General features: G+C 43.2%; 1 protein-coding gene across 2 annotated transcripts; it reads left to right on the top strand.

Annotated features, from left to right (window-relative positions):
- Nucleotides 1–1,804: 1,804 nt before the first annotated feature.
- Nucleotides 1,805–20,060, top strand: chrm3b (cholinergic receptor, muscarinic 3b). 2 transcript variants are annotated; one of them, XM_056576608.1, is made up of 7 exons: nucleotides 1,805–1,864; nucleotides 9,815–10,019; nucleotides 12,904–12,988; nucleotides 14,719–14,891; nucleotides 17,466–17,761; nucleotides 18,003–18,772; nucleotides 18,874–20,060. In XM_056576608.1, exons 3-7 carry the CDS (start codon nucleotides 12,934–12,936, stop codon nucleotides 19,335–19,337), a joined length of 1,758 nt encoding a protein of 585 aa, XP_056432583.1. In that variant the 5' UTR covers nucleotides 1,805–1,864; nucleotides 9,815–10,019; nucleotides 12,904–12,933; the 3' UTR covers nucleotides 19,338–20,060. The 2 variants fall into 2 exon arrangements, with proteins under 2 accessions (XP_056432583.1, XP_056432584.1); XM_056576609.1 differs by lacking the exons at nucleotides 1,805–1,864; nucleotides 9,815–10,019 and having other exon boundaries at nucleotides 12,781–12,988.
- The last annotated feature ends 643 nt before the right edge of the window (nucleotides 20,061–20,703 follow it).

Genomic DNA, 20,703 nt, shown 5'->3' with positions numbered 1-20,703 from the left:
TTCTGTTTCTCCCTGCGTGAGGGAGCTGCAGCAAATCCGTTCGGAACTTGCATGGCAGAGGACGGCAAAAGGTTTTAATATTTTGACGGGAAGGAAAATAAATTTACGTCCAAGATATTATTTCTGGTGTCAAAATATAATTTGTTACAAATACTTAGAAATTTCTCCATATGTACAGGACCAGCCGGTTTGTACCAAACAACTTTTAAAAAGCGCTTTTTGAGGGGCGGCAACGCTAGGGAATAGAACAGTGGCGTGAAGCCTCGTTTGACGCATGGGTTTGACGGCGCCGGTGTGGGCTAGTACGTCCGGAATAATTGGGGGGGTCTTTTTGACGCGCCCCTTCGGCGCCGGTGTGTGTTGGGATTAAATCTCCCTCAGGATAAAACATAAGGACTAACTTTTACTTTCTGGTGTTAGGCGGAAAAACCTTGTGAACATGTTTCACCAGTGGGAAATAACTGACAAATATTGTACCAGTGCTCTGGACCTGTAATGTTGATTCCCAGAACAATAATCCACACATGGACCGAATACGTCATCAATCTAACATCATTATCTTCTTAAGCTAATCATTCAGAGGAATGAGTGAATCTCATTGGACAAATCAACAACTATTGATTGGTATTCCCAAACCGTTTATATGAATCACTATCTTGTTTTGGCGTTACTCTTATTAACTGTTGAATGCGATTTCCAATAATATTGATAAATCAGAGGCACAAATATGTGTCTTTAATATTTTCCAGCGTTAATAACTATCACTCTGGCCCTGGGGTTCAGTGGCATTTCAAACCATACTTTGCCCAATGTCCATATGTTCAGCGGGCCTTTGGTCACAGCGCTAAACACGGGATGGTTGAACAGGTCTGAGTCTCCTGCCCGTACAAGGAGAGAGAGGGGACCTCCTTTTGTTCTTAGACGAAGGAGCAGGTCTCCTGTGACCCTGAGACACAGCACCCCCCCCCCCCCCCCCCCCCCCCCCCGTGTGTGTGTGTGTGTGTGTGTGTGTGTGTGTGTATGCAGGGCCGACGGGCTGGGGGGGGCATCAGAACCTCTTGTACATTGGGCCCAGTAGTTGGTGCTACGCCCCAGTGTGTATATGTTTGTATGTGTGGGTGTGGGCGTGCACTCATATCATGCCATTATACCATAGGAGCAATTTAACAGCCCAGATTAAATTGAATTGTGCTGTTTCGTGCTAGTTAGTCTATTGGCCTTAGAGTGGAGACCCAGTGGAATGGTTCTTGGTTCAATCCCAAATCCCCAGCCCTACCTGTAAACCCTAATTATATTCAAGGAATTCGGGTCACTTAAATGTAGAAATTATCACTAATTAATTAATATGTAATGACGGTTGATAAAGGTATGTGCTCACATGAGATACTTTGGAACAAAAGGTATGAAAGAGAAATAAAATAATTATATAGGCTACGTTTCCTGTCTTACATGTAGGCCTACTTAAATTGACTTCTCATATGGTTGGCTGGTTCAGTCATTTTAACTGCCCAAATGTATAGAATTTAAATGAAGAAAGGTCAAGTGGTTGAATTATTGTTTGATAATGACATTGTTGTATAATATGATCTAAATGACTTGGCTCTGTCTCCTTCAATGCACTACTCCACTATGCCAAACAAATACTGTGAATGGAGAAGAGGAGACGGATGAGAGAGCTGGGTTGGTCTCAACTTGCCTTCCAGTTCAAACCTCGCAGTGCTTCAGACGCTGCTCTGGGATCAGCCTGCTTCTGTAACTCCTCGACCAACAGTTATTTAAACCTCGCAGTGCTTCAGACGCTGCTCTGGAATCAGGCTGTTGCTGCTCTAACTCCACGACCAACAGTTGGCTCCCACTTCTCGAGGTGAGTGTTTAACTCGTCATTAGTTCGGCTGTTCTGGGATCAGTTCTTCGGAGGAACCCCGTCTAGGGTATGCAGGTTGAATCGGAGGATTTGGGCGATGCGGAGCTGCAGAATCCTTTATTTCTAAGAAGCTGTCTCCTCAGTCTCCTTCACGTTGGGGTGTCTGGTGAAAGTCAGCCACTCCGATCACAAGCGCTAGAGTCTTTTTATTGAGTCTATTGAGAGTTTCCATAATTTTCTAGACGTCGGGAGAGGTCTAACGTTACTCTATCAAACACAGCGAGGATGTTGAGGTTGAGGAGCAGAAGGAACTGGTGAGTTTATCTGTTCTCTGTGTTTGTAGGCGTAGGTATTTTATTTATCTCAGCTTTACATCCCAGCTGACATTGAAATATGTGCTTTACGGATGTCGCCTCGCTGTTTATCTATGACTATATATTTATGATGCTTGACAGATACAATCATCCAATTACAAAAGTCATTCTCTGTGTTTGATATTGTTATATTGTTATATTGCTATATTATATATTTAATCCGTGCCTCCTCTCACTCAAATCCCTTCAGACTCATTTGCACACTCAATAATATGAAGGTTGTTAGCCTGCGTGTCAAATTTTAACTCTACATTTTAATATGGAGGTTCTCTGCATGTTCGATTTTTTAAGATTATTTATTAGGACTATGTAAAAGAAATTGAACGACAAATTGTTTTCATGTTGAATATCATATTATGGTCTCTTTCTACAAACACTTGTAGAGTAGGCCTACACATTTTTTGTAATTAATCTCTTCCAAATTTAGACTCAGTCTGAGCTACATCTGAGAAACATCTCTAGCTGCCAAAGTCGACTGTTTAGTCTCTCTCTCTCTCTCTCTCTCTCTCTCTCTCTCTCTCTCTCTCTCTCTCTCTCTCTCTCTCTCTCTCTCTCTCTCTCTCTCTCTCTCTCTCTCTCTCTCTCCAGTAAGGGAGACTGGAGAGCTTTGACTTGTGCAGTGGCAATGGCTAAACTAGAAGAGGGAACGTTATCTTTACAGGGCCCAAGATAAGAGCAGTTGTACATTTGCACGAGATGGTTCAGGTAGGCTGGTGAAACTCTGACATATTGAGCTACAAAGAAGTTAAAATGAGTTTTCTGCAAATTTCCATTAACCAGAATCGTAGTGATACGAGGGAATCGTGTGAGAAACCTACGACGGAGTATTAGGGCCACACATGAAGAAAAAAAATACTTTTGCCGTGACGAGATTAAAGTCGACACGTCGACTAGTAAATGAACATGTCTGTTCAGGTCCTCCTCCTGAACAGACGAATTTTTCCGCACAACCTTTTCAGCGTCCTACACTAATCACCACACATGGCTCTGCGCTAAAACAGCGAGGATCTCTTTATTGTTAAACCCGATTCTGAAATACAATTTCACCAAATTATCCACACAAGCCATTGGATTCAGTGCAGGCCCCTTGGAGCGGTTGTTATCTCTCCCAACTAATTTCAATCCTCGACATTTCGAGTTTAATATCGACTTTAAAGTCGACAAATCGAGATTAAAGTCGACATAATATTTCAACTTTATTCTCGACATTTCAAATTTAATGTCGACATGTCAAGATTAGAGTCGACAAGACATTTAAACTTTATTCCCGACATTTCGAGTTTAATGTCGACATGTTGACTTTAAAGTCGACGTGTCGACTTTAATCTCGTCACGGCAAAAATATTTTTTTTAAAGATATTATTCTGAAAGTCGGCAAGAAACATAGATGAATGCTTCCCCCGAAAATGAGCTCAACGTAAGCGGTGCCTTGGGGCGGCCATTTTGACCATTAATAAGTCAAAGAATTTTTAGTACAACTCTCAAATACGTTTCAGCATGGCCCTTTCATGAATTTTCTTAGTTCAAAAATGTTGGAATAATATCGGAAAACAAGGTTATAAGCAATTTCATGACTTGATCCGCAGGCCTTGCATCTACTGCAGGGATCATAGACATGATCTCCGCTGTGGATGCAAAGGCTGCAGTTAGAGGTATAGGCTTACAATGTTTCTACACAAATAAAACCATCTAAATGGATGAGGGCTATATGTGAGAACACGACAGTTTGCCTATCGTCCTTTCACTCCTGGAAAGAAATAGTGATTTGAATGTGCGTCCGGAGTGTGAACAAAACACTGTAGGCCAACCGTGCACTAGGCCACTGCATTGGAACTGTAATCAATAAAGGCATCAGGATATCGACCGTTCACTTCCAACACGACACTGTCTTTAGGCCTAAAGAACAGACGTTATAATTGAATATCTTTCCTCTTTCCTCCCCGCTCTTTACTTCCAACAACCGCTCCCCTTTAAATGTCTTTCTGTGATTGGTGCGACGATATCATAGAATCATGCTCCATTTAACGTTGTCATCTTAATTTGATCACAATCCAAATCATATCTATAACCTTTACAACTGTGTGGCTGATGGCTGGTTTGGGTGTTCTCACCTGGCTGAGTCTGATTGAACTCTGGGGCTGGCTGAGACTGCACACTTGTTGCACATTGAGTATTCAGTGTTCAACAGGTTAAACCAGCCAGCTCCACACACACTCAGGGGGAGATCTCCTTCATGGAAACATGGAGCGACAGGCCACATATCATTACCTGCAAACATCCATAACACCACCACCCTGCATCCTTATGTCTGGAGGAGCCCAATGGAAGTCACCTAGGTGGAGTGTGGCAGCAAGATAGGGGGTGTGCAGCATAGACCTTGCTACATAGAAATATTGTTGAAAACGCTAAAGGTGTCAAATGTGTGGAGAGTGTGACATTGAATATTTCAATGTAATTGTCAACCCACTTAAATGTATTATTTTATATGTACACACATAATCTTACATGCTTACAGACTCACCCATTCAAATTTAGACTATTCACCTTTTGAATAAAAAAATGCACAACATCACCATGGGGATAAATATATAAGCGTTGGGTTTGCGCTGCGCGTTCTTCAATTGGCGGTTAAAGGGGTCAAATTATGCTTTTCTTTCTGTTTCATTTGGGGGTACTACGAGAATAGGTGTACATGCCTTAATGTTAAAAATACACTTATTATTCTCCCACTCTTAATTTCTGCAGAACTACTTTCAGCCTTGGTCAAAAGTACCGGTACTTGTTTTAACTCCTGTAGCTTCAAGCTCCACCTCCTTAAAAGCCCAGGCTGTTGGGATTGGTCTGCTTGCCCACTCTGTTGTGATTGGTCAAACGCTTTGCGCATTTGTCTACAATATCACACCCCTGAGAGCAGCTGTAAACATTGCAGGTATCAATGCCTCGGTTCAGCCGTACCTGTTCGAGCCCTAGTTCGATAACCGATCGCAAATCGAGGCCAACCAATCTGTTTGAATTGACCCAAAAAAGAGCGGAGCAGGACGTTTCAGTGGTAAGTTATGTTGTAGCTACATTATATTTCAGATTTTATATCTTACTGTAAATGATGTAGCTCACATTAACAACGGTGTGTTCATTGAGTGACCGAAGTGTATATTTTATAACTTCTTATTTAGTTGCACTTGTGAAGGGGCCTATGATTTCCACGATGCAGAAATCGCAGACGGAATCACTGAATTTTGTAGTAGAAATGGAATCAACAGTTTTTCCATAATTTTGCTGAAATTTAAAATAGAAAGAAATATGAATCAAAAGTAGGCCTGATTATTATACTAACCTAAATGGTTTAACAATTGTAAAACACAGACGAGTAGGCATAAATACATAATTCTGTTTTCCGATGGCGGTGCTATTGGATTACAATGGACTGTGATGATTAGTCATGGGGCTATGTTTTGCTTATAGCCTAATATAATATAATATAATTTTAGAACAAAATGTTGGCCATTTATTTTCTCTCTGGGACCAAGCATCCAACGTAGAAGAGAGATTCCTTTTCAATTTTTCTGAATCTTTTTCCCACAGAATTTGTATTGGTTATTGGTTTTAACAACATGGTCATTGTCATCCTTCCCCAGTTTCTGTGGTGATCACATCACCTACATTGATTTATAGAAAAAAACTATTTTTTACATCCACAAGAGGGAATTAATAATTAGTGTCTATACAACCCGCCCGGGCAGGCCATATACAATGCTGCTCAGATGCTGAGAAGGCGCTTATTTTGTGGTTGAATTATAAAATAGACTAAGCAAGTTTATTCTCGTCTCCACAGCCCACTGGTAGGCTGTGCATGTGGCAGGCAGGTCGGAACCAGCAGGATGCACCCAACACACGTTCTGCTCAGACACAACGCCCCAGCACACAGAAGGTGCTCTTCCTCCTTGTTGCCACATCTTGTTGCAGTCTTTTATATAACAAATGATATAACACAACAAGGAAGAGATGCTACTATACAACACATACTACATAGAATAAGAAGCGTCCACTGTTATATTTAACACATACTACATAGCATATGTAGCATTAACTATAATTGTTATCACATAGGACATAATAATAGTAGCAGATACTATAACACATGCTCCATAGCATAATACTTTACTAATTTACTTATATAGCAGGGGCGTAGACATTGGGGAGTGCAAGGGGGAACCTCCTCTCAATATGGCAACACCTGCATTGTTCCCCCTAATAAAAACATGAAAGAAGCAGCAAACATGAGACAAAGCGTCCCATTCCAAACACTGCCATAACGTATGTCATATTCTTAATGTATTCCTCAGCACTGGGTCTTTTTCTACTCCGAAAAAGGCCCACACACACTCCCACACATATTAAGACACACACTGACAAAGGAGAAGACATATTTGAAATCAATACAGAGCGCCTCAGAGCCTTGCTGCAGTAGATTCCATTCTATTTTGAATTGTCACCTGAATTTTGTGTTCTCCTTTACATAAATAGAGTAGGGCTGTCCATCGATTGGAACCAATAATAATGATTGCACAATTTGCTGTGATATACCAGTGACAAAACCAAGGCCCATATGTTAAGTTGAATTTCAAAAGCATCAAGGTCATTAAAACGAGAAATCAGTTTAGAAGGCAGTCATTTCTGACCAATGCTAATATTATTGATTGAAATATTGTGTTCCTTGCTGCAAGTGCCAGTTGAATTTCACAAAGGTCCACAATGCAAGAACAAGAAAAGTTTCTACTGAGATATCAGACTGTTGAAACTTATTCACTCGTACTTGAAATAAACCCGTCAACATTCATTGGAAAGGGATGGAGGTTATTCTTTCTTCAACCCTGAACTGGAAATTGTTGTACTTTTGGAAGATGTGCATCTCGGCAACCTCGCCTTTTTCCCCCAGAGGCACTTGGAACTTCTCCAACAGTTTGGCAATGTCATTCGCCCCCCAGCTCAGAGTCGCTTGTTGCATCAAGTGTGTCTACGTCAAAAGCAGCCCAATCTTTATGCTCAGACAAACTGAATAATATCTGTTGTATTTATCGCACTCACTCGTGTCATTCAGTGTTTCTCACGCGACTCCTTCGTATCACTATTCTTAGTGATAGTGCTAGTGCTTGTGCTAGTGCTAGTTAATAGAAGTTCCATGCTTACAAAGTATTTCAATTGCAACTCGACCAAAGTTTTCCCGGTGGTAAACTCACCTTTGTTTTTTCGACTCCGAACAACATTAGCTGAGAACAGCTCCTCCCCCTCTGAATATAATAGTAATCATCTTCCGTGGCATACAGTTCATGTACACGAAGATCCGCCCTCTGCTGGCTTTTGGCCCGTCTATTCCGGCATTGCTACGCCATGTGTGACAGGGCCTAAGATCAAAATGTTCTGTAATGTATCTACATGAGTGAATAGTGAGAATCACAAGCGGTGCCTGAAAGGTTATCCAGATTAAATATATTATTTTAAGTTATTACATTTACGGGAACAAGGTTGGAACTCTGTCGAATCACCTGGCCAAAGTTCAGGGTTACTTGAGGGTAGAGACAGGTCCAAAACACACATAAACACATGCACACACGCACAAACGCACGCACAGACACGCACGCACACACACACACACACACACACCATTCTCCGTTTCCATTTAGGTTTCGGCTGAGATCGGTTGCAGACCCCCTGGAGTGGAGTGGTGTGATGATTCTGGTTTTAATTAGTATAGCCTGTATTAGTGATGTGATCTATTCTTTACAGGCTATGCTAATCTATACCAGAAACAACAATGCAATGGGAGCCTTGGCAGTCATATTCTATCTGTAAAGTCTGTATGCAATTTCAGTGTTTCTGTTTTTCACATGTATTTAATATGGTTAAAAATGTCCCGATGGCCAAAGGAAAACCCGGCCCACCATTTCATTGTGTTCTTGTGGCCTGCAGGTTGCCCCACTTTAAATCTACTGCCACCCTCTCTTTTATCAAAGCTACTTACAAGTGTGACTGTGACTAATCAAAGGAAGCGATCACAATTGAAGAGCTACAAAGAGTCATAATTCTGCTGCATCGTATATATATAAGATAACTACAACTTAAGAGAGTGTGTGTACACCATAGGAATCAGAATATAAGTACAATTTAAGAGTGTGTGTCTGCCATAGAAATCAGGCATACAAGTTCTGCTGTCATAGCAACCCAGGACAGTATCACTCCAGCAGGTGGATGGGCAGCACTATTCAGCACGTTAGCATGGACAGAGACCAGCTGTCTTTCAGAACCACTGTGGGGGACAGTAAGAAGCCCTGTGGTGGACAGTCATAAGGTCTATCTGTCGTTGACACACAGTCATGTGGTCGACAGTCATAATGCCTGTCTGTGGTGGAACGTCATGAGGCGGACAGTCATAAGGCCTGTCTGTGGTGGCCCGTCATGTGGTTGACAGTCATGAGGCCTGTCTGTGGTGGACAATAAAGAAGCCCTGTGATGGACAGTCATGAGGCCTGTCTGTGGTCATAAGGCCTGTCTGGTGGACAGATGAGAACGAGGCCTCTCTGTGGTGGATAGTCATGAGGCCTCTCTGTGGTTGACATTCATGTGGTGGACAGTCATGAGGCCTGTGGTTGACAGTCATGAGGTGTGTCTGTGGTGGACAGTCATGAGGTGTGTCTGTAGTTGACAGTCATGAGGAGTGTCTGTGGTGGACAGTCATGAGGTGTGTCTGTGGTGGACAGTCATGAGGTGTGTCTGTGGTGGACAGTCATGAGGTGTGTATCTGGTGGACAGTCATGAGGTGTGTCTGTGGTTGACAGTCATGAGGTGTGTCTGTGTTTGACATTCATGAGGTGTGTCTGTGTTTGACATTCATGAGGTGTGTCTGTGGTGGACAGTCATGAGGTGTGTCTGCGGTTGACAGTCATGAGGTGTGTCTGTGGTGGACAGTCATGAGGTGTGTCTGAGGTGGACAGTCATGAGGTGTGTCTGTGGTGGACAGTCATGAGGTGGACAGTCATGAGGCCTGTGGTTGACAGTCATGAGGTGTGTCTGTGGTGGACAGTCATGAGGTGTGTCTTTAGTTGACAGTCATGAGGAGTGTTTGTGGTGGACAGTCATGAGGTGTGTCTGTGGTTGACAGTCATGAGGTGTTTCTTTGGGTCTGGACAAGGTCCAGCAGCAGCAGCAGGGTGTTAGAGCTCATTAGAGATGCTTCAAAGGACACTTCCGGTCTGAGTGGCGAAACCATCGTAATGGCAAAACATCTGTTACCAATGTAATTGATCAAATGTCTTCCTTGTACTGAATCTGCATGAGACCACTGCTACCAATTTAAACATTGACATTGTAGCACTTTTTTCTTTACTCATATCATATCTTCCCTTCAGCATTAGTGAGGAAGTGATTTGGACAAATTATATTGTGAACTGAAGCCAGGAAGGACGTTAGGAATGTTTGATCACCAAGACTTGCATTGTGTTTTAAGAGCAGCATGTCCAAGGAGGGGAGGTTGGGTAGAGTCAGAGGTCTGCAGAGGACTAACCATTACTGTTCCCTACAGACGTGGACTAAGCCAAGCCCAGGACGGCCGCCAGACCTGCCACCGCCGGGGGAAGCCGGTTCCGCCAGCCTGCTGGGTCAGACCAGCATGTCCACAACTTTGTTCACTTTTGATTGAATTAACCTTTTTGTTTTAAGAGTCTGTCACGGCGGCTCTCTCTGAAGTGCCCGTGGCCCGTTCTGCTGGGGTTCCCCACGCCACCAAGGTGAGCGGTTTGAGGAGAATTGAGGTGACAGCCACTCTGAGGGGAAAACCAGAGCTTACGGGTAGCCCTAAACAATGAATTTGGTTTTCTTCCCTAACAAATTATGTTCACCAACTATACAAAATAGGTACAACTTCGGTTTTTTCAATGTACATAAGGGATAAAAGCACCCGTTATCACGCTATGTCATGCTGATGCTCACGAAAATGTATCTATTGATTCGTGTCCCAGAGCACAATTGTTCAACTTTTTTCGTGATACACAGAACGAAATGTAAAACCATGCAACTGAATGGGAGCGTTTCTCTGACATTTTTCATGCTAAGCAGAACAACATTTTACTTTATAACTTTTCTGGGAATTTTTTCGACTTCAGAAGGGGGGGGGGGGGGGGGGGGGGGGGCTGGGGGGAAGTGGCAGTGTGCCCTCTAGTTATGGATATGTCAAACCAGCAATCCGATTATTCTGATTTCTGCAGCAGACCTCAAGAACTGAAAATAAGCACATCCCTTAAACCCAGTCTTCCAACATAATGTAGTATTACTACATTGGTCGACAGCTGAAAACATAATTGTTTTCGGCTCTAAACATTTTATTTTGGCCTATTTTCAATGGCCACATCACGTGACTGTCAAGGTTGCTATTGTGGATGCTATGGACCCCTCCAATTAACATATATATATACATATGCCCTTGTTAACCTATGGCCATTATTTATTTCTCTGTAACATGCATGCATATATCCTGTAAAGTGTAATCAAAGTAAAAATGCATGGGTTACATTTCTGGAGTACGAGTGAAAAAAGTGGACAATCGTGCTCTGGGTGATGATTTAATAGATGCATTTTCCTGAGCATGAGCACAAAATTGTGTGATATTGGATAAATGATCACAGTGAATCAAGGAGACCTCACATTTAGCCTGCAAATTACCTAATAAATACATTTCTTTTCTGAAATTGTGTTGACCATAATATGTTATAGCAGACTAGCTGAACCTGGGTCATAACATGAAATAGCAGACTAGCTAAACTTGGGTAATAACATGTAACAGCAGACTAGCTAAACCTGGGTAATAACATGGTATAGCAGGCTGGCTAAACCTGGGTAATAACATAGTATAGCAGGCTGACTAAACCTGGGTAATAACATGCAATAGCATACTAGCTATATCTTTGTAATAACATGATATGGCAGACTAAACCTTGGTAATAAGTAAGGGATAATGTAAAGAACGCCGTTCATTATCGGGAAAATAAGCCCAGCCCTGAAGGGGCTTATTTTAGATCTATACTATAGATCTATCTGTTCTATACATTATCCTGTTTATAACACTTACCAAAACGAAAAATAACTTCTGCTATAACATAGTCTGGATCCCAGAACATTTGTTCCCTAGAAAATAAAAAAAAAGACAGACTCATATGTCATATACAACATATTGAGATCACACTGAGTTGAGTCAGAGGACCCGAAGAAGGTTCTCATGGTTACAGAACTCCTCCAAGAGGGGTTCACAGACACCTCCGGAACCCCCCCTTGCCGGCCCCCACTCAGCCCGCCTCTAATGTACACATGGTCCTCTGTGTGCTCTGGGGGTTGCAACAGCTTGGACTCAGGTAGGAAGTGTCCTGGAGAGTGTCTCTCTCCACCGACTGTCCTCAGCAGAACCGTTCACCTCGACCCCTGAGTGACAGGCCTGACTGTAGGGAGGAAACAAACTCACAGAGTCAAAAGCACAGCTAGAGAGCACACCATGTCACCTTAATCTGGAGTGAGAATTGTAAAATGTTGTGTCTGTGTGTGTGTGTGTGTGTGTGTGCGCGCATTGGGTGCGCGTGTGTGGTCATGATAAAAAATGTTATAAAGCAAAAGTCTCTAAAGGTGAACATGTAGCGAGACAGACACTCTTCATTCACTAAGAGGGTTAGAGACACCTTTGATTCACAGACTCCAGTCACATTCTGATGACAATCAGAGTTCAACCATGTCAGTAATCACTCAGGATTAAGATTTTGTAGACACGTCTAGCTTTCAGTTGAATTTATTCCATAGTCATGACTCATATATGTGTTAAACGTGTTAATAAAAGTAATACATTTATATTTTTCAACAGTTTCCAAGGAAAAACTCAAAATGTAAATGTGTGTTTTCTGAAAAACCTTTAAAGTCAAGCAAGTCTCAATAGAAGGACTAACCAACAATTTTCTTCCTCTGAGGAAGTTTGAACATCTACATGCTTATATTAGCAAAGAATGATGGTACACTGTGTTGATATAGTTGGTCACCTTGGCTCATGCACATGAGTGGAGGTTGGCTACTCTGGTCCGGCATATTTATCAAGCTCTGCAGGAGTATGAGCTAAACCATGGACTTTAAAACATGCATCACATTATGACACCTGCCTCCGGAAAACCCGGCTTTTTGCTACTGGAATGGTGGTGGCTGAGATGAAGTCAACAACATGAAGAACCTCCTAAGTTCTCCTCATTCATCGAGTCGTACTATTGTTTCCTGACAGGAAATAGAGAATGATCTAATAACTATCTCTGATGTTTGGTCATCTTAGATGGATGCTTCTTGTCTGCACTCCGCTTCTATGTCCATATCTGTCTCTGTTAAAACCACTCCATCTGTTTGACTCTCTCTTAGCTGGCTATGCCTTTTCCTGCTTTTGTCCGGATATTTCTGGGAGAGGCCATGGAGTGTTTGTCAGTGTATAATCGCAATCTCCATTTTATTCAAACAGAATAAAATAACTTTAAGTTGTGCTTTGTCATCCTTATCCTTAATAAAACTGTGTGGAATCTGTTCCAGATTTTCGGTATCTTAGTAATGTACGTGTTGTTTTGAGCTTGATACTATTTCTTGGACTCCTTCCTGTAGATCTGCCCCAGACTATGAGCGCTGGTGGCCATGACCTTCAATACTTCCGTTTATCACGGCCTCTTCCTCAGTAACCACTCTCTAGGTAAGTAAGGGAAAACTTATCTTGATGGAAACAATAAAAAATATAGTTGCATGCAACCATGATGGGGTCAAACAGTATGACGAGTATGGTGGTGGCCTAAAGAAAGCATGTTGGTAAACATAGAGGTCATGCCTTGTCTCACGTGATATGTTGGTTGAGGTTTGACTTGAACCACCGACCCCCTGGTCAAGAGGACAACGCAATACCAGTACACAAAATGGATATGTAGACTTTATAATGCAGATTAGACTATATTTTGAGGAATAGAAGTCTTCAGTTCGCAGAGGTATGGTGAGCTTGGTCGGTATGGTAATACGGCATTGGTATGCCTTAAAAACTGGTTTACCGTAAGTAAACATATAAAAACAATCACAAACCATGTTTCTAAAACATACTGTAGACGTTTGCGAAATTACTTAAAGCGGTGTATTCCGCTGTAAGGCCCAGCCTGCGTTGGAGAGAGGCCACGGTTCAGAAAGGCAACTTCAAACTAGGGATGCACCGAATATTCGGCCACCGAACATGTTCGGCCGAAAATGGCCCAAAACATAATGTTCGGTTTCGGCCGAAGGAGTAAAAAGGCCGAACATAATACGCTGAACATTTCTATTTATTTATAAAAATAAATAAATAAAAGTTTTACTCATTCATTTAAAAGGTACATTGTTCTTAAATTCTTGCTATAATGTCTGCTGGAATGTTAGAAAACGTTCAGTATTAAATAAATATTTTGTATCAAATTTGTAATTTTTTTTTTTTATAGAAAAGCGAGACAAAAAAGTTTATAAAGGACATTTAATTGTTTGATTTATGCAATGGTGAAAAACTAAAGCAAAATGAATGAAAAACATTAAAAGACACATTCGGTATTCGGTTTCGGCCTTCGGCCAACCGTTTCAGTATATTCGGTTTCGGTTTCGGCCAAGAATTTTCATTTCGGTGCATCCCTACTTCAAACAAAGTTTTATTTTCAGATAAAGGCTTGACATTTGGCATGGGTAGACTATGGAATCAATCCTTTGTAGCAACAGCCGAGCCTACGTGTTTTTGACGCAACGTTATACTTGTTTAAACATCAGAGATATGCATACATTTCACTGTCAAATGTTAATCAAAAATGGCATTTTTGGGCTTATGCTATGAATGTAACACCATATAGTCTCACCGTCATCTGATACATTGGTCAAGTTGTGGTCACCTCATTAAGTCTTAATGATTTGACCATATGGGTTGCTCCTTGAAAGTTGTTCAGTATGACGAATGGTGTATACAAAGTTTCATACATCTTGCAATTTCCTAGTGGAAATGGCAGACTTTTGAGTATGTTGCACTTCAAGTGCTTATTATAGCGCTGCCTATGGTTAATTCTGGCCCATCATTTGCATCCCTAACTAATTGTACGTGTTCTACAAGCCTGCCAATTTATACAATACTATACAATAATACAATACAAAGGAATACAATAGGGTTCCTATGATTTTCGTAGGACCCCTAAATATGGAGTGATAAAAACAACACTTTGTTGGCTAGTGAAGTCAGAAGATTGTTTTCTATAGGTCTATAACTCGGAGCATCCCGATATAAAAAGCGGTCTATTAGCTTAGTGCTAGATCCGCCACAATACAATACACGCCTACATATGCTACATTTGATTTTCCATGTAATTATTATTTGATTTAATTTAATGTTTTATATTATGTATTTGAACATTTGTTATATTCCAATTCCAGGAGAGTCCTCCCATGAGTCATCCGAGGTACTCAACATTTCCCGTGGATGGGAACAGAGTAACGGCAGCTCTACTCTGGGCCAGGGAGGGGACTCGAACCACTCCCGGGTCAACCAGACGCCAACATATGGGGCTGCAGAGTACGGCACCCTAGGGGGGCACACTGTCCTGCAGGTACCCACCGCTAACCGTAGCTGTTAGCCTCCTATTCTAGGGCTTCTGTCCTGCAGGTACCCACCGCTTACCGTAGCAGTTAGCCTCCTATTCTATTGGTTCTGTCCTGCAGGTACCCACCGCTTACCGTAGCAGTTAGCCTCCTATTCTATTGGTTCTGTCCTGCAGGTCATCATCATCATCATCGCCTTTTACCCCTACTGGGGCTTAGGCCGTCAACAAGGGTTCTCCAAGCATCCCGGTCCTGCGATAACTTCTCCAGCTGTCCCCACGTGTAGCCCATCCGCTTGGTGTCTGCCTCCACCTCTCTGCGCCAGGAACTTCTTGGTCGTCCTCTCTTCCTTTTTCCTTGGGGGTTCCACTTCAAAGATTGCTTTGTTACATTTGAGGCGGGTTTGCGGAGAGTATGTCCTATCCATCTCAAACGTCTTTTGATGATCTCTTCCTCAGCAGGTCGCTGGTTGGTTCTTTGCCACAGATCTTTGTTACTGATGGTGTCGGGCCAGTGGATACAGAGTATTTGTCTAAGGCAGTTATTGATGAAGGTTTGGATTTTGTTTATGGTGCGCACAGTGGTTAAAATCTTGCTCTTCCCCCTGTGGATGCTTAAACCGAGGCGAGCTGAGTTGGTTGCGATGGTGTTGGTCTTATCCTGCATCTGCTGTTGGGTATGGGAGAGAAGGGCCAGGTCATCTGCAAAATCAAGGTCGTCTAGCTGTGTCCACATCGTCCACTGTATGCCATTTCTCTTATCTTCTGTGGATTGCTTCATTACCCAATCTATCGCCAGAAGGAAGAGAAATGGTGACATCAGGCATCCCTGCCTTACTCCTGTGTGTACTTGGAAGGCGTCCGTGAGTTGCCCTCTGTGGATCACCCTGCAGACCATCCCTCCGTAGGACTTTTGGATGATGTTGGTGAGCTTCTCTGGAACTCCATGATGTCTGAGCAGCTTCCAGAGTGCTTTTCTATCTAAGCTGTCAAAAGCCTTCTCATAATCAATAAAGTTCACATACAGAGGGGAGTTCCACTCCAGTGACTGCTCTAGGATGATGCGCAGGGTTGCAATCTGATCTATACATGATCTATCCTTGCGGAAGCCAGCCTGTTGGTCTCTGAGCTGGAGATCAACAGCATCTATCATCCTGTCCAATATGATTCTGTAGAAAATTTTACTTTAACACCTCTGTAGTTTGCACATTTACTTAAGTCACCTTTCTTCGGTATCTTGGTGAGGTGTCCCTCCTTCCATTCCGTTGGGATGTACTCCTCTTCCCAGATCTTCTTGAATAGAGGTTGTAGGATCTCTTCCATGGTCTGCGAGTCGGCTTTCATTGCCTCTGCTGGGATACCATCGGGACCTGGGGTCTTGTTGTTCCTAAGCTTCTTTATGGCCTCGCAGATCTCTTCCTTTGTGGGTGCATTACAGTTTATTGGTAGATCTTTGTCTGCTTGTTGGATGTCTGGTGGGTCCTTTGGGGTTGGTCTGTTGAGCAGCTCCTCAAAATATTCCTTCCATCTTCTTTTCTGTCCTTCCTCTCCAGGGATAGGCTTCCCTTCCTTATCTTTTACAGGTCTTTCTGATTTACTAAACTTTCCTGCAAGCTTTTTGGTGGTGGCATACAGGTCTCTCCAGTTTCTGTGCTTGACTGCCTCTTCTGCCTCTCTAGCTAGGGTGTCTATGTATTTTTTCTTGTCGGTTTTGATGCTTTTCTTTACTCTCTAGTTAGCTTCCGAGTACTCTTTTTGTGCTCTTGCTTTTTCTGCCCTGGTGCGGCTGTTATTCATTGCTGCCTTCTTTATTTTCCTCTCCTCAACCTTTGCCAGTGACTCTGTTGATATCCACTCTTTGTTGTGATATTTCCGTGGTCCAAGTGTTTCCTTACATGTTGTGATCACTGCTTCTTTCACCGCCTTCCATGTTTCATCGATGTTTGTGTCTTTTTCGGTCAGTTCTTGTAATGCTTGATGTCCTGCAGGTACCCACCGCTTACCGTAGCAGTTAGCCTCCTATTCTATTGGTTCTGTCCTGCAGGTACCCACCGCTTACCGTAGCAGTTAGCCTCCTATTCTATTGGTTCTGTCCTGCAGGTACCCACCGCTTACCGTAGCAGTTAGCCTCCTATTCTAGGGCTTCTGTCCTGCAGGTACCCAACGCTTACCATAGCTTTGCTGTTAGCCTCCTCTTCTAGTGGTTCTGTCCTGCAGGAACCCACCGCTAACCATAGCTGTGCTGTTTGCCACTCTATTCTAGTGGTTTGGCCTTCTATGTCTTGCTCTGTCAAATAACAGACAGAGTTTGACAAGCAAGTCTGAGAGCTTCCTCGTTACTACCTGTGGAACAAAATATGGAGAGAAGACTGCTGTGACACTTTCATCATCTTCCACTAACCCCAGCAAAACATTAATCATTTGTTAACTCTGTTGCTAGGCTAATATGTCTAAGCAGCACCGAAAACCCATCTCCGGTACTTTGTCCTCCTCACGAGATCTTGTTATTCTGTTGTCAGCAGCATATAAAAAAAAAAAGCATCCACTGCTGTTCCACAAATGAGATGTATCCCTCTCCTCCAGGTGATCGTCATCGTCTTCCTCACAGGCTGCCTGTCGCTGGTCACCGTTATCGGGAACATCCTGGTTTTGGTTTCCTTTAAGATCAACAAGGCCTTGAAGACTGTGAACAACTACTACCTGCTGAGTTTGGCGTTCGCCGACCTGACCATCGGCACGCTGTCCATGAACCTGTACACCACCTACATAATCATGGACCAGTGGGCCCTGGGGCCGGTGGTCTGTGACCTGTGGCTGGCCATCGACTATGTGGCCAGTAACGCCTCGGTCATGAACCTGCTGGTCATCAGCTTTGACAGGTGCACACATTTTCCTCCCTGTTCTCTTTGGATTTACTTGCACGTAAACATGATCCATCGTACTTTAACGCTATTTGACTATTTGTTTAGGTAGAAAACAATATTGCGAGTATATTAAAATGTGCCACTAAAGAGGTTCCTGTCAGAGGAAACAATCACTAACCTTTAAGGAAATCTCCTTAAGAAGGACAGTACACGCCAATTTAGTACACAAGCCTTGTCTTAATCTTCTTCATCTCAGGTTCTTTTCAGTGACCAGGCCACTGACCTACCGGGCCAAGAGGACCACCAAGCGCGCCATGATCATGATCGGGTTAGCCTGGTCCATCTCCTTCATCCTCTGGGCTCCAGCCATCTTGTTCTGGCAGTACCTCGTCGGGGAGCGTACCGTCCTGCCCAACCAGTGCTACATCCAGTTCCTCAAAGAGCCCATCATCACGTTCTGCACGGCCATCGCAGCCTTCTACCTGCCCGTGACCATCATGTCCGTCCTCTTCTGGAAGATATACCAGGAAACTGAGAACCGAGCAAAGAATCTTGCAGTCCTCGGTGGGTCTGGTTCAGGCATGAGCCAGCCCCAAGCAGACGACAGCGCCCGTGGCTCTGGTCAGATGAGCGGGCGCAGTGGGCAGCATGAGTCCTCAGACTCTCTCAATCAGATAAACAACATTCAGCACTGCAGCGGAAATGAGCTGAGCCAGCAGGCTGCTGCCGGGAAACGCAAGTATGCCGGAAAGAGCCACAGGAGCAGATTAAACTTTTGGTTCTCATTAATGCTGTCTTCTTGTCAGTCCTCAAAGAGGTCTAGTACCACAACGACTGTTGGTGAGACCGAGGGCAGCAGCAGTGAGGGCTGTAACAACGAAGACAACAAGACAGACTCGGAGGAGGAGGAAGCAAAAGGAAACACTGAAGCTGTTTACTCCGTGGCTGCAGATGTTTTTTTGCAAGGCTCAGGAGATGATGGGGGCCAAGGACGGACAGAAGAGGGACCATCGGGACCATCCAAAGGTTGAACATCATAGTAATATGAATCAAAATTTAATTTTGCATGAGAATCTATTTATTTAATTGAGCAAATTATATTTCCTTCTCTGTCTCTCTCTCTCTAGACGGAGATAACTATGGACAGCCAAGGGAAGTGAAAGAAAAATCGAATGCTGAATATCCACCAGGTATCGGTATGAAAGAAGCCACAAATGCAAAGCAACTTGTCTCCAAGCCAAAGACGCAGATCGTCAAGCGCAAGAGTGATAAGAAGGTGAACGAGAAGAAAGCGGCTCAGACGCTGAGTGCCATCCTGTTTGCCTTCATCATCACCTGGACTCCGTACAACATCATGGTGCTGGTCAACACCTTCTGCCAGGACTGCATCCCTGAGACGCTGTGGGCCCTGGGCTACTGGCTGTGCTACGTCAACAGCACCGTCAACCCCATGTGTTACGCCCTGTGTAACAAGGAGTTCCGCAACACCTTCCGCGACATCCTGATGTGCCAGTGGAGTAAAAGTCAGAAGAACAAGCTTCAGTTTCAGCAGAGACAAGCGGTCGGATTCCGTAAGAATGATCCAATTTAACGGTTCTGTTGTTTGTTATTCGGTTAAACTGAGGAGGCGCGCTATGGCTTGTACCACTCAGCCAATGGTAACTTTGATCAAACTTTGAGATGTATCGGTGCAGACTTAAAGGTGCTGTAGGTAAGGCTTCTATTTCAGTGTAATATGACATTTTAGAAATGGCCTAACCATTTTAGTGATCTTTGAGAGTTTCTGTTTTGAGTTGCATCTGTATGAGCCTCAGCTAATTTCTGACCAATTAGGGTATCTCTTACCTGATTGGTTTGGGGAAGGCATCTGGCCTGTCAATCACAGGTGTGAAAGATAACACTTCTCAATGGCGTAGTAACGTAGGAAGGGATGAGAAGAAAGGGTGGGGACATTTTGGTTCTTTGGTTTCTTGTTTTTAAATCTTGCTCTCTCTTGAGAACTCTCAAATCGTACCCACAGCACCTTTGATTTAACATGCTGGCTTCAATTTGAAGACAAGAAAGTTCTGCTCTTTGGCCTTTCTTGAGAAACCACATCGCAAGTCGTTGATAGGGGGAAAGAGCTCATGCCTCAGCACAGATAACACCATTTACACATATACTCCATTTACACATGGTATGTGTGTACATGTATAATCTGTGTGTAGTTATGTGATTTATAGCATAATAACACAGTATTAATTCCAATGCTACACTCCACCTAGGGACTTTGGCTAAACTCCTCCAAACAAAGGAAGCATGCTGGTGGTGTTGAAGGTTCAATGTAGAAAAGTTGCACAAATGATACATGAAGATATGGTGCGTTCCAGAGCCCATCCAAACCAGTGGGACGTGGGACTTATCCTACCTCCAACTAAGAAAAGTGACCTGGAATGCCTGTCGAAGTGGAACATCCCACCGTCGAAGTGGAACCTCCTACTATTGAACTGGGGGGTGATCGACCTACCCCCACTTCACCAAGTAGGAGCTAGTACAGTTCAGGTAGGATAAGTCCCACATCCCATTGCTTTGGATGGGCTCTGGAACGCACTAATAGTGCTCCATGTTGATGTAGGATATCTCCCAGAGTGTCTGTGGAGATGGCTGGTTTAACCTGTGCACACTGATTACTCAATGTGCAACAGCTGTGCAGCCTCAGTGAGCCCCAAGTCCAATCAGGCTCGTCCAGGTGAGGCTGCTTCAATCAGCCATCATCCACACACACTCCACTAAAATATGTTCCACATATATAACAAGGATTATACGTAACATATGTTAACCAGGTAACGTGTATTACCCATATAAAATATTACACAGATAACTCATACTGCATATAAAACACTTATAACACATCACACATGGTACATAAATACCCCATATAACCCATATTTATGGAAGTAAATCTGTGCCATCGGATT

Source organism: Gadus chalcogrammus, chromosome 18, assembly GCF_026213295.1.
Source record: "Gadus chalcogrammus isolate NIFS_2021 chromosome 18, NIFS_Gcha_1.0, whole genome shotgun sequence".
NCBI lineage: Eukaryota > Metazoa > Chordata > Actinopteri > Gadiformes > Gadidae > Gadus > Gadus chalcogrammus.
This window is presented reverse-complemented; position numbering and strand designations above follow the sequence as displayed.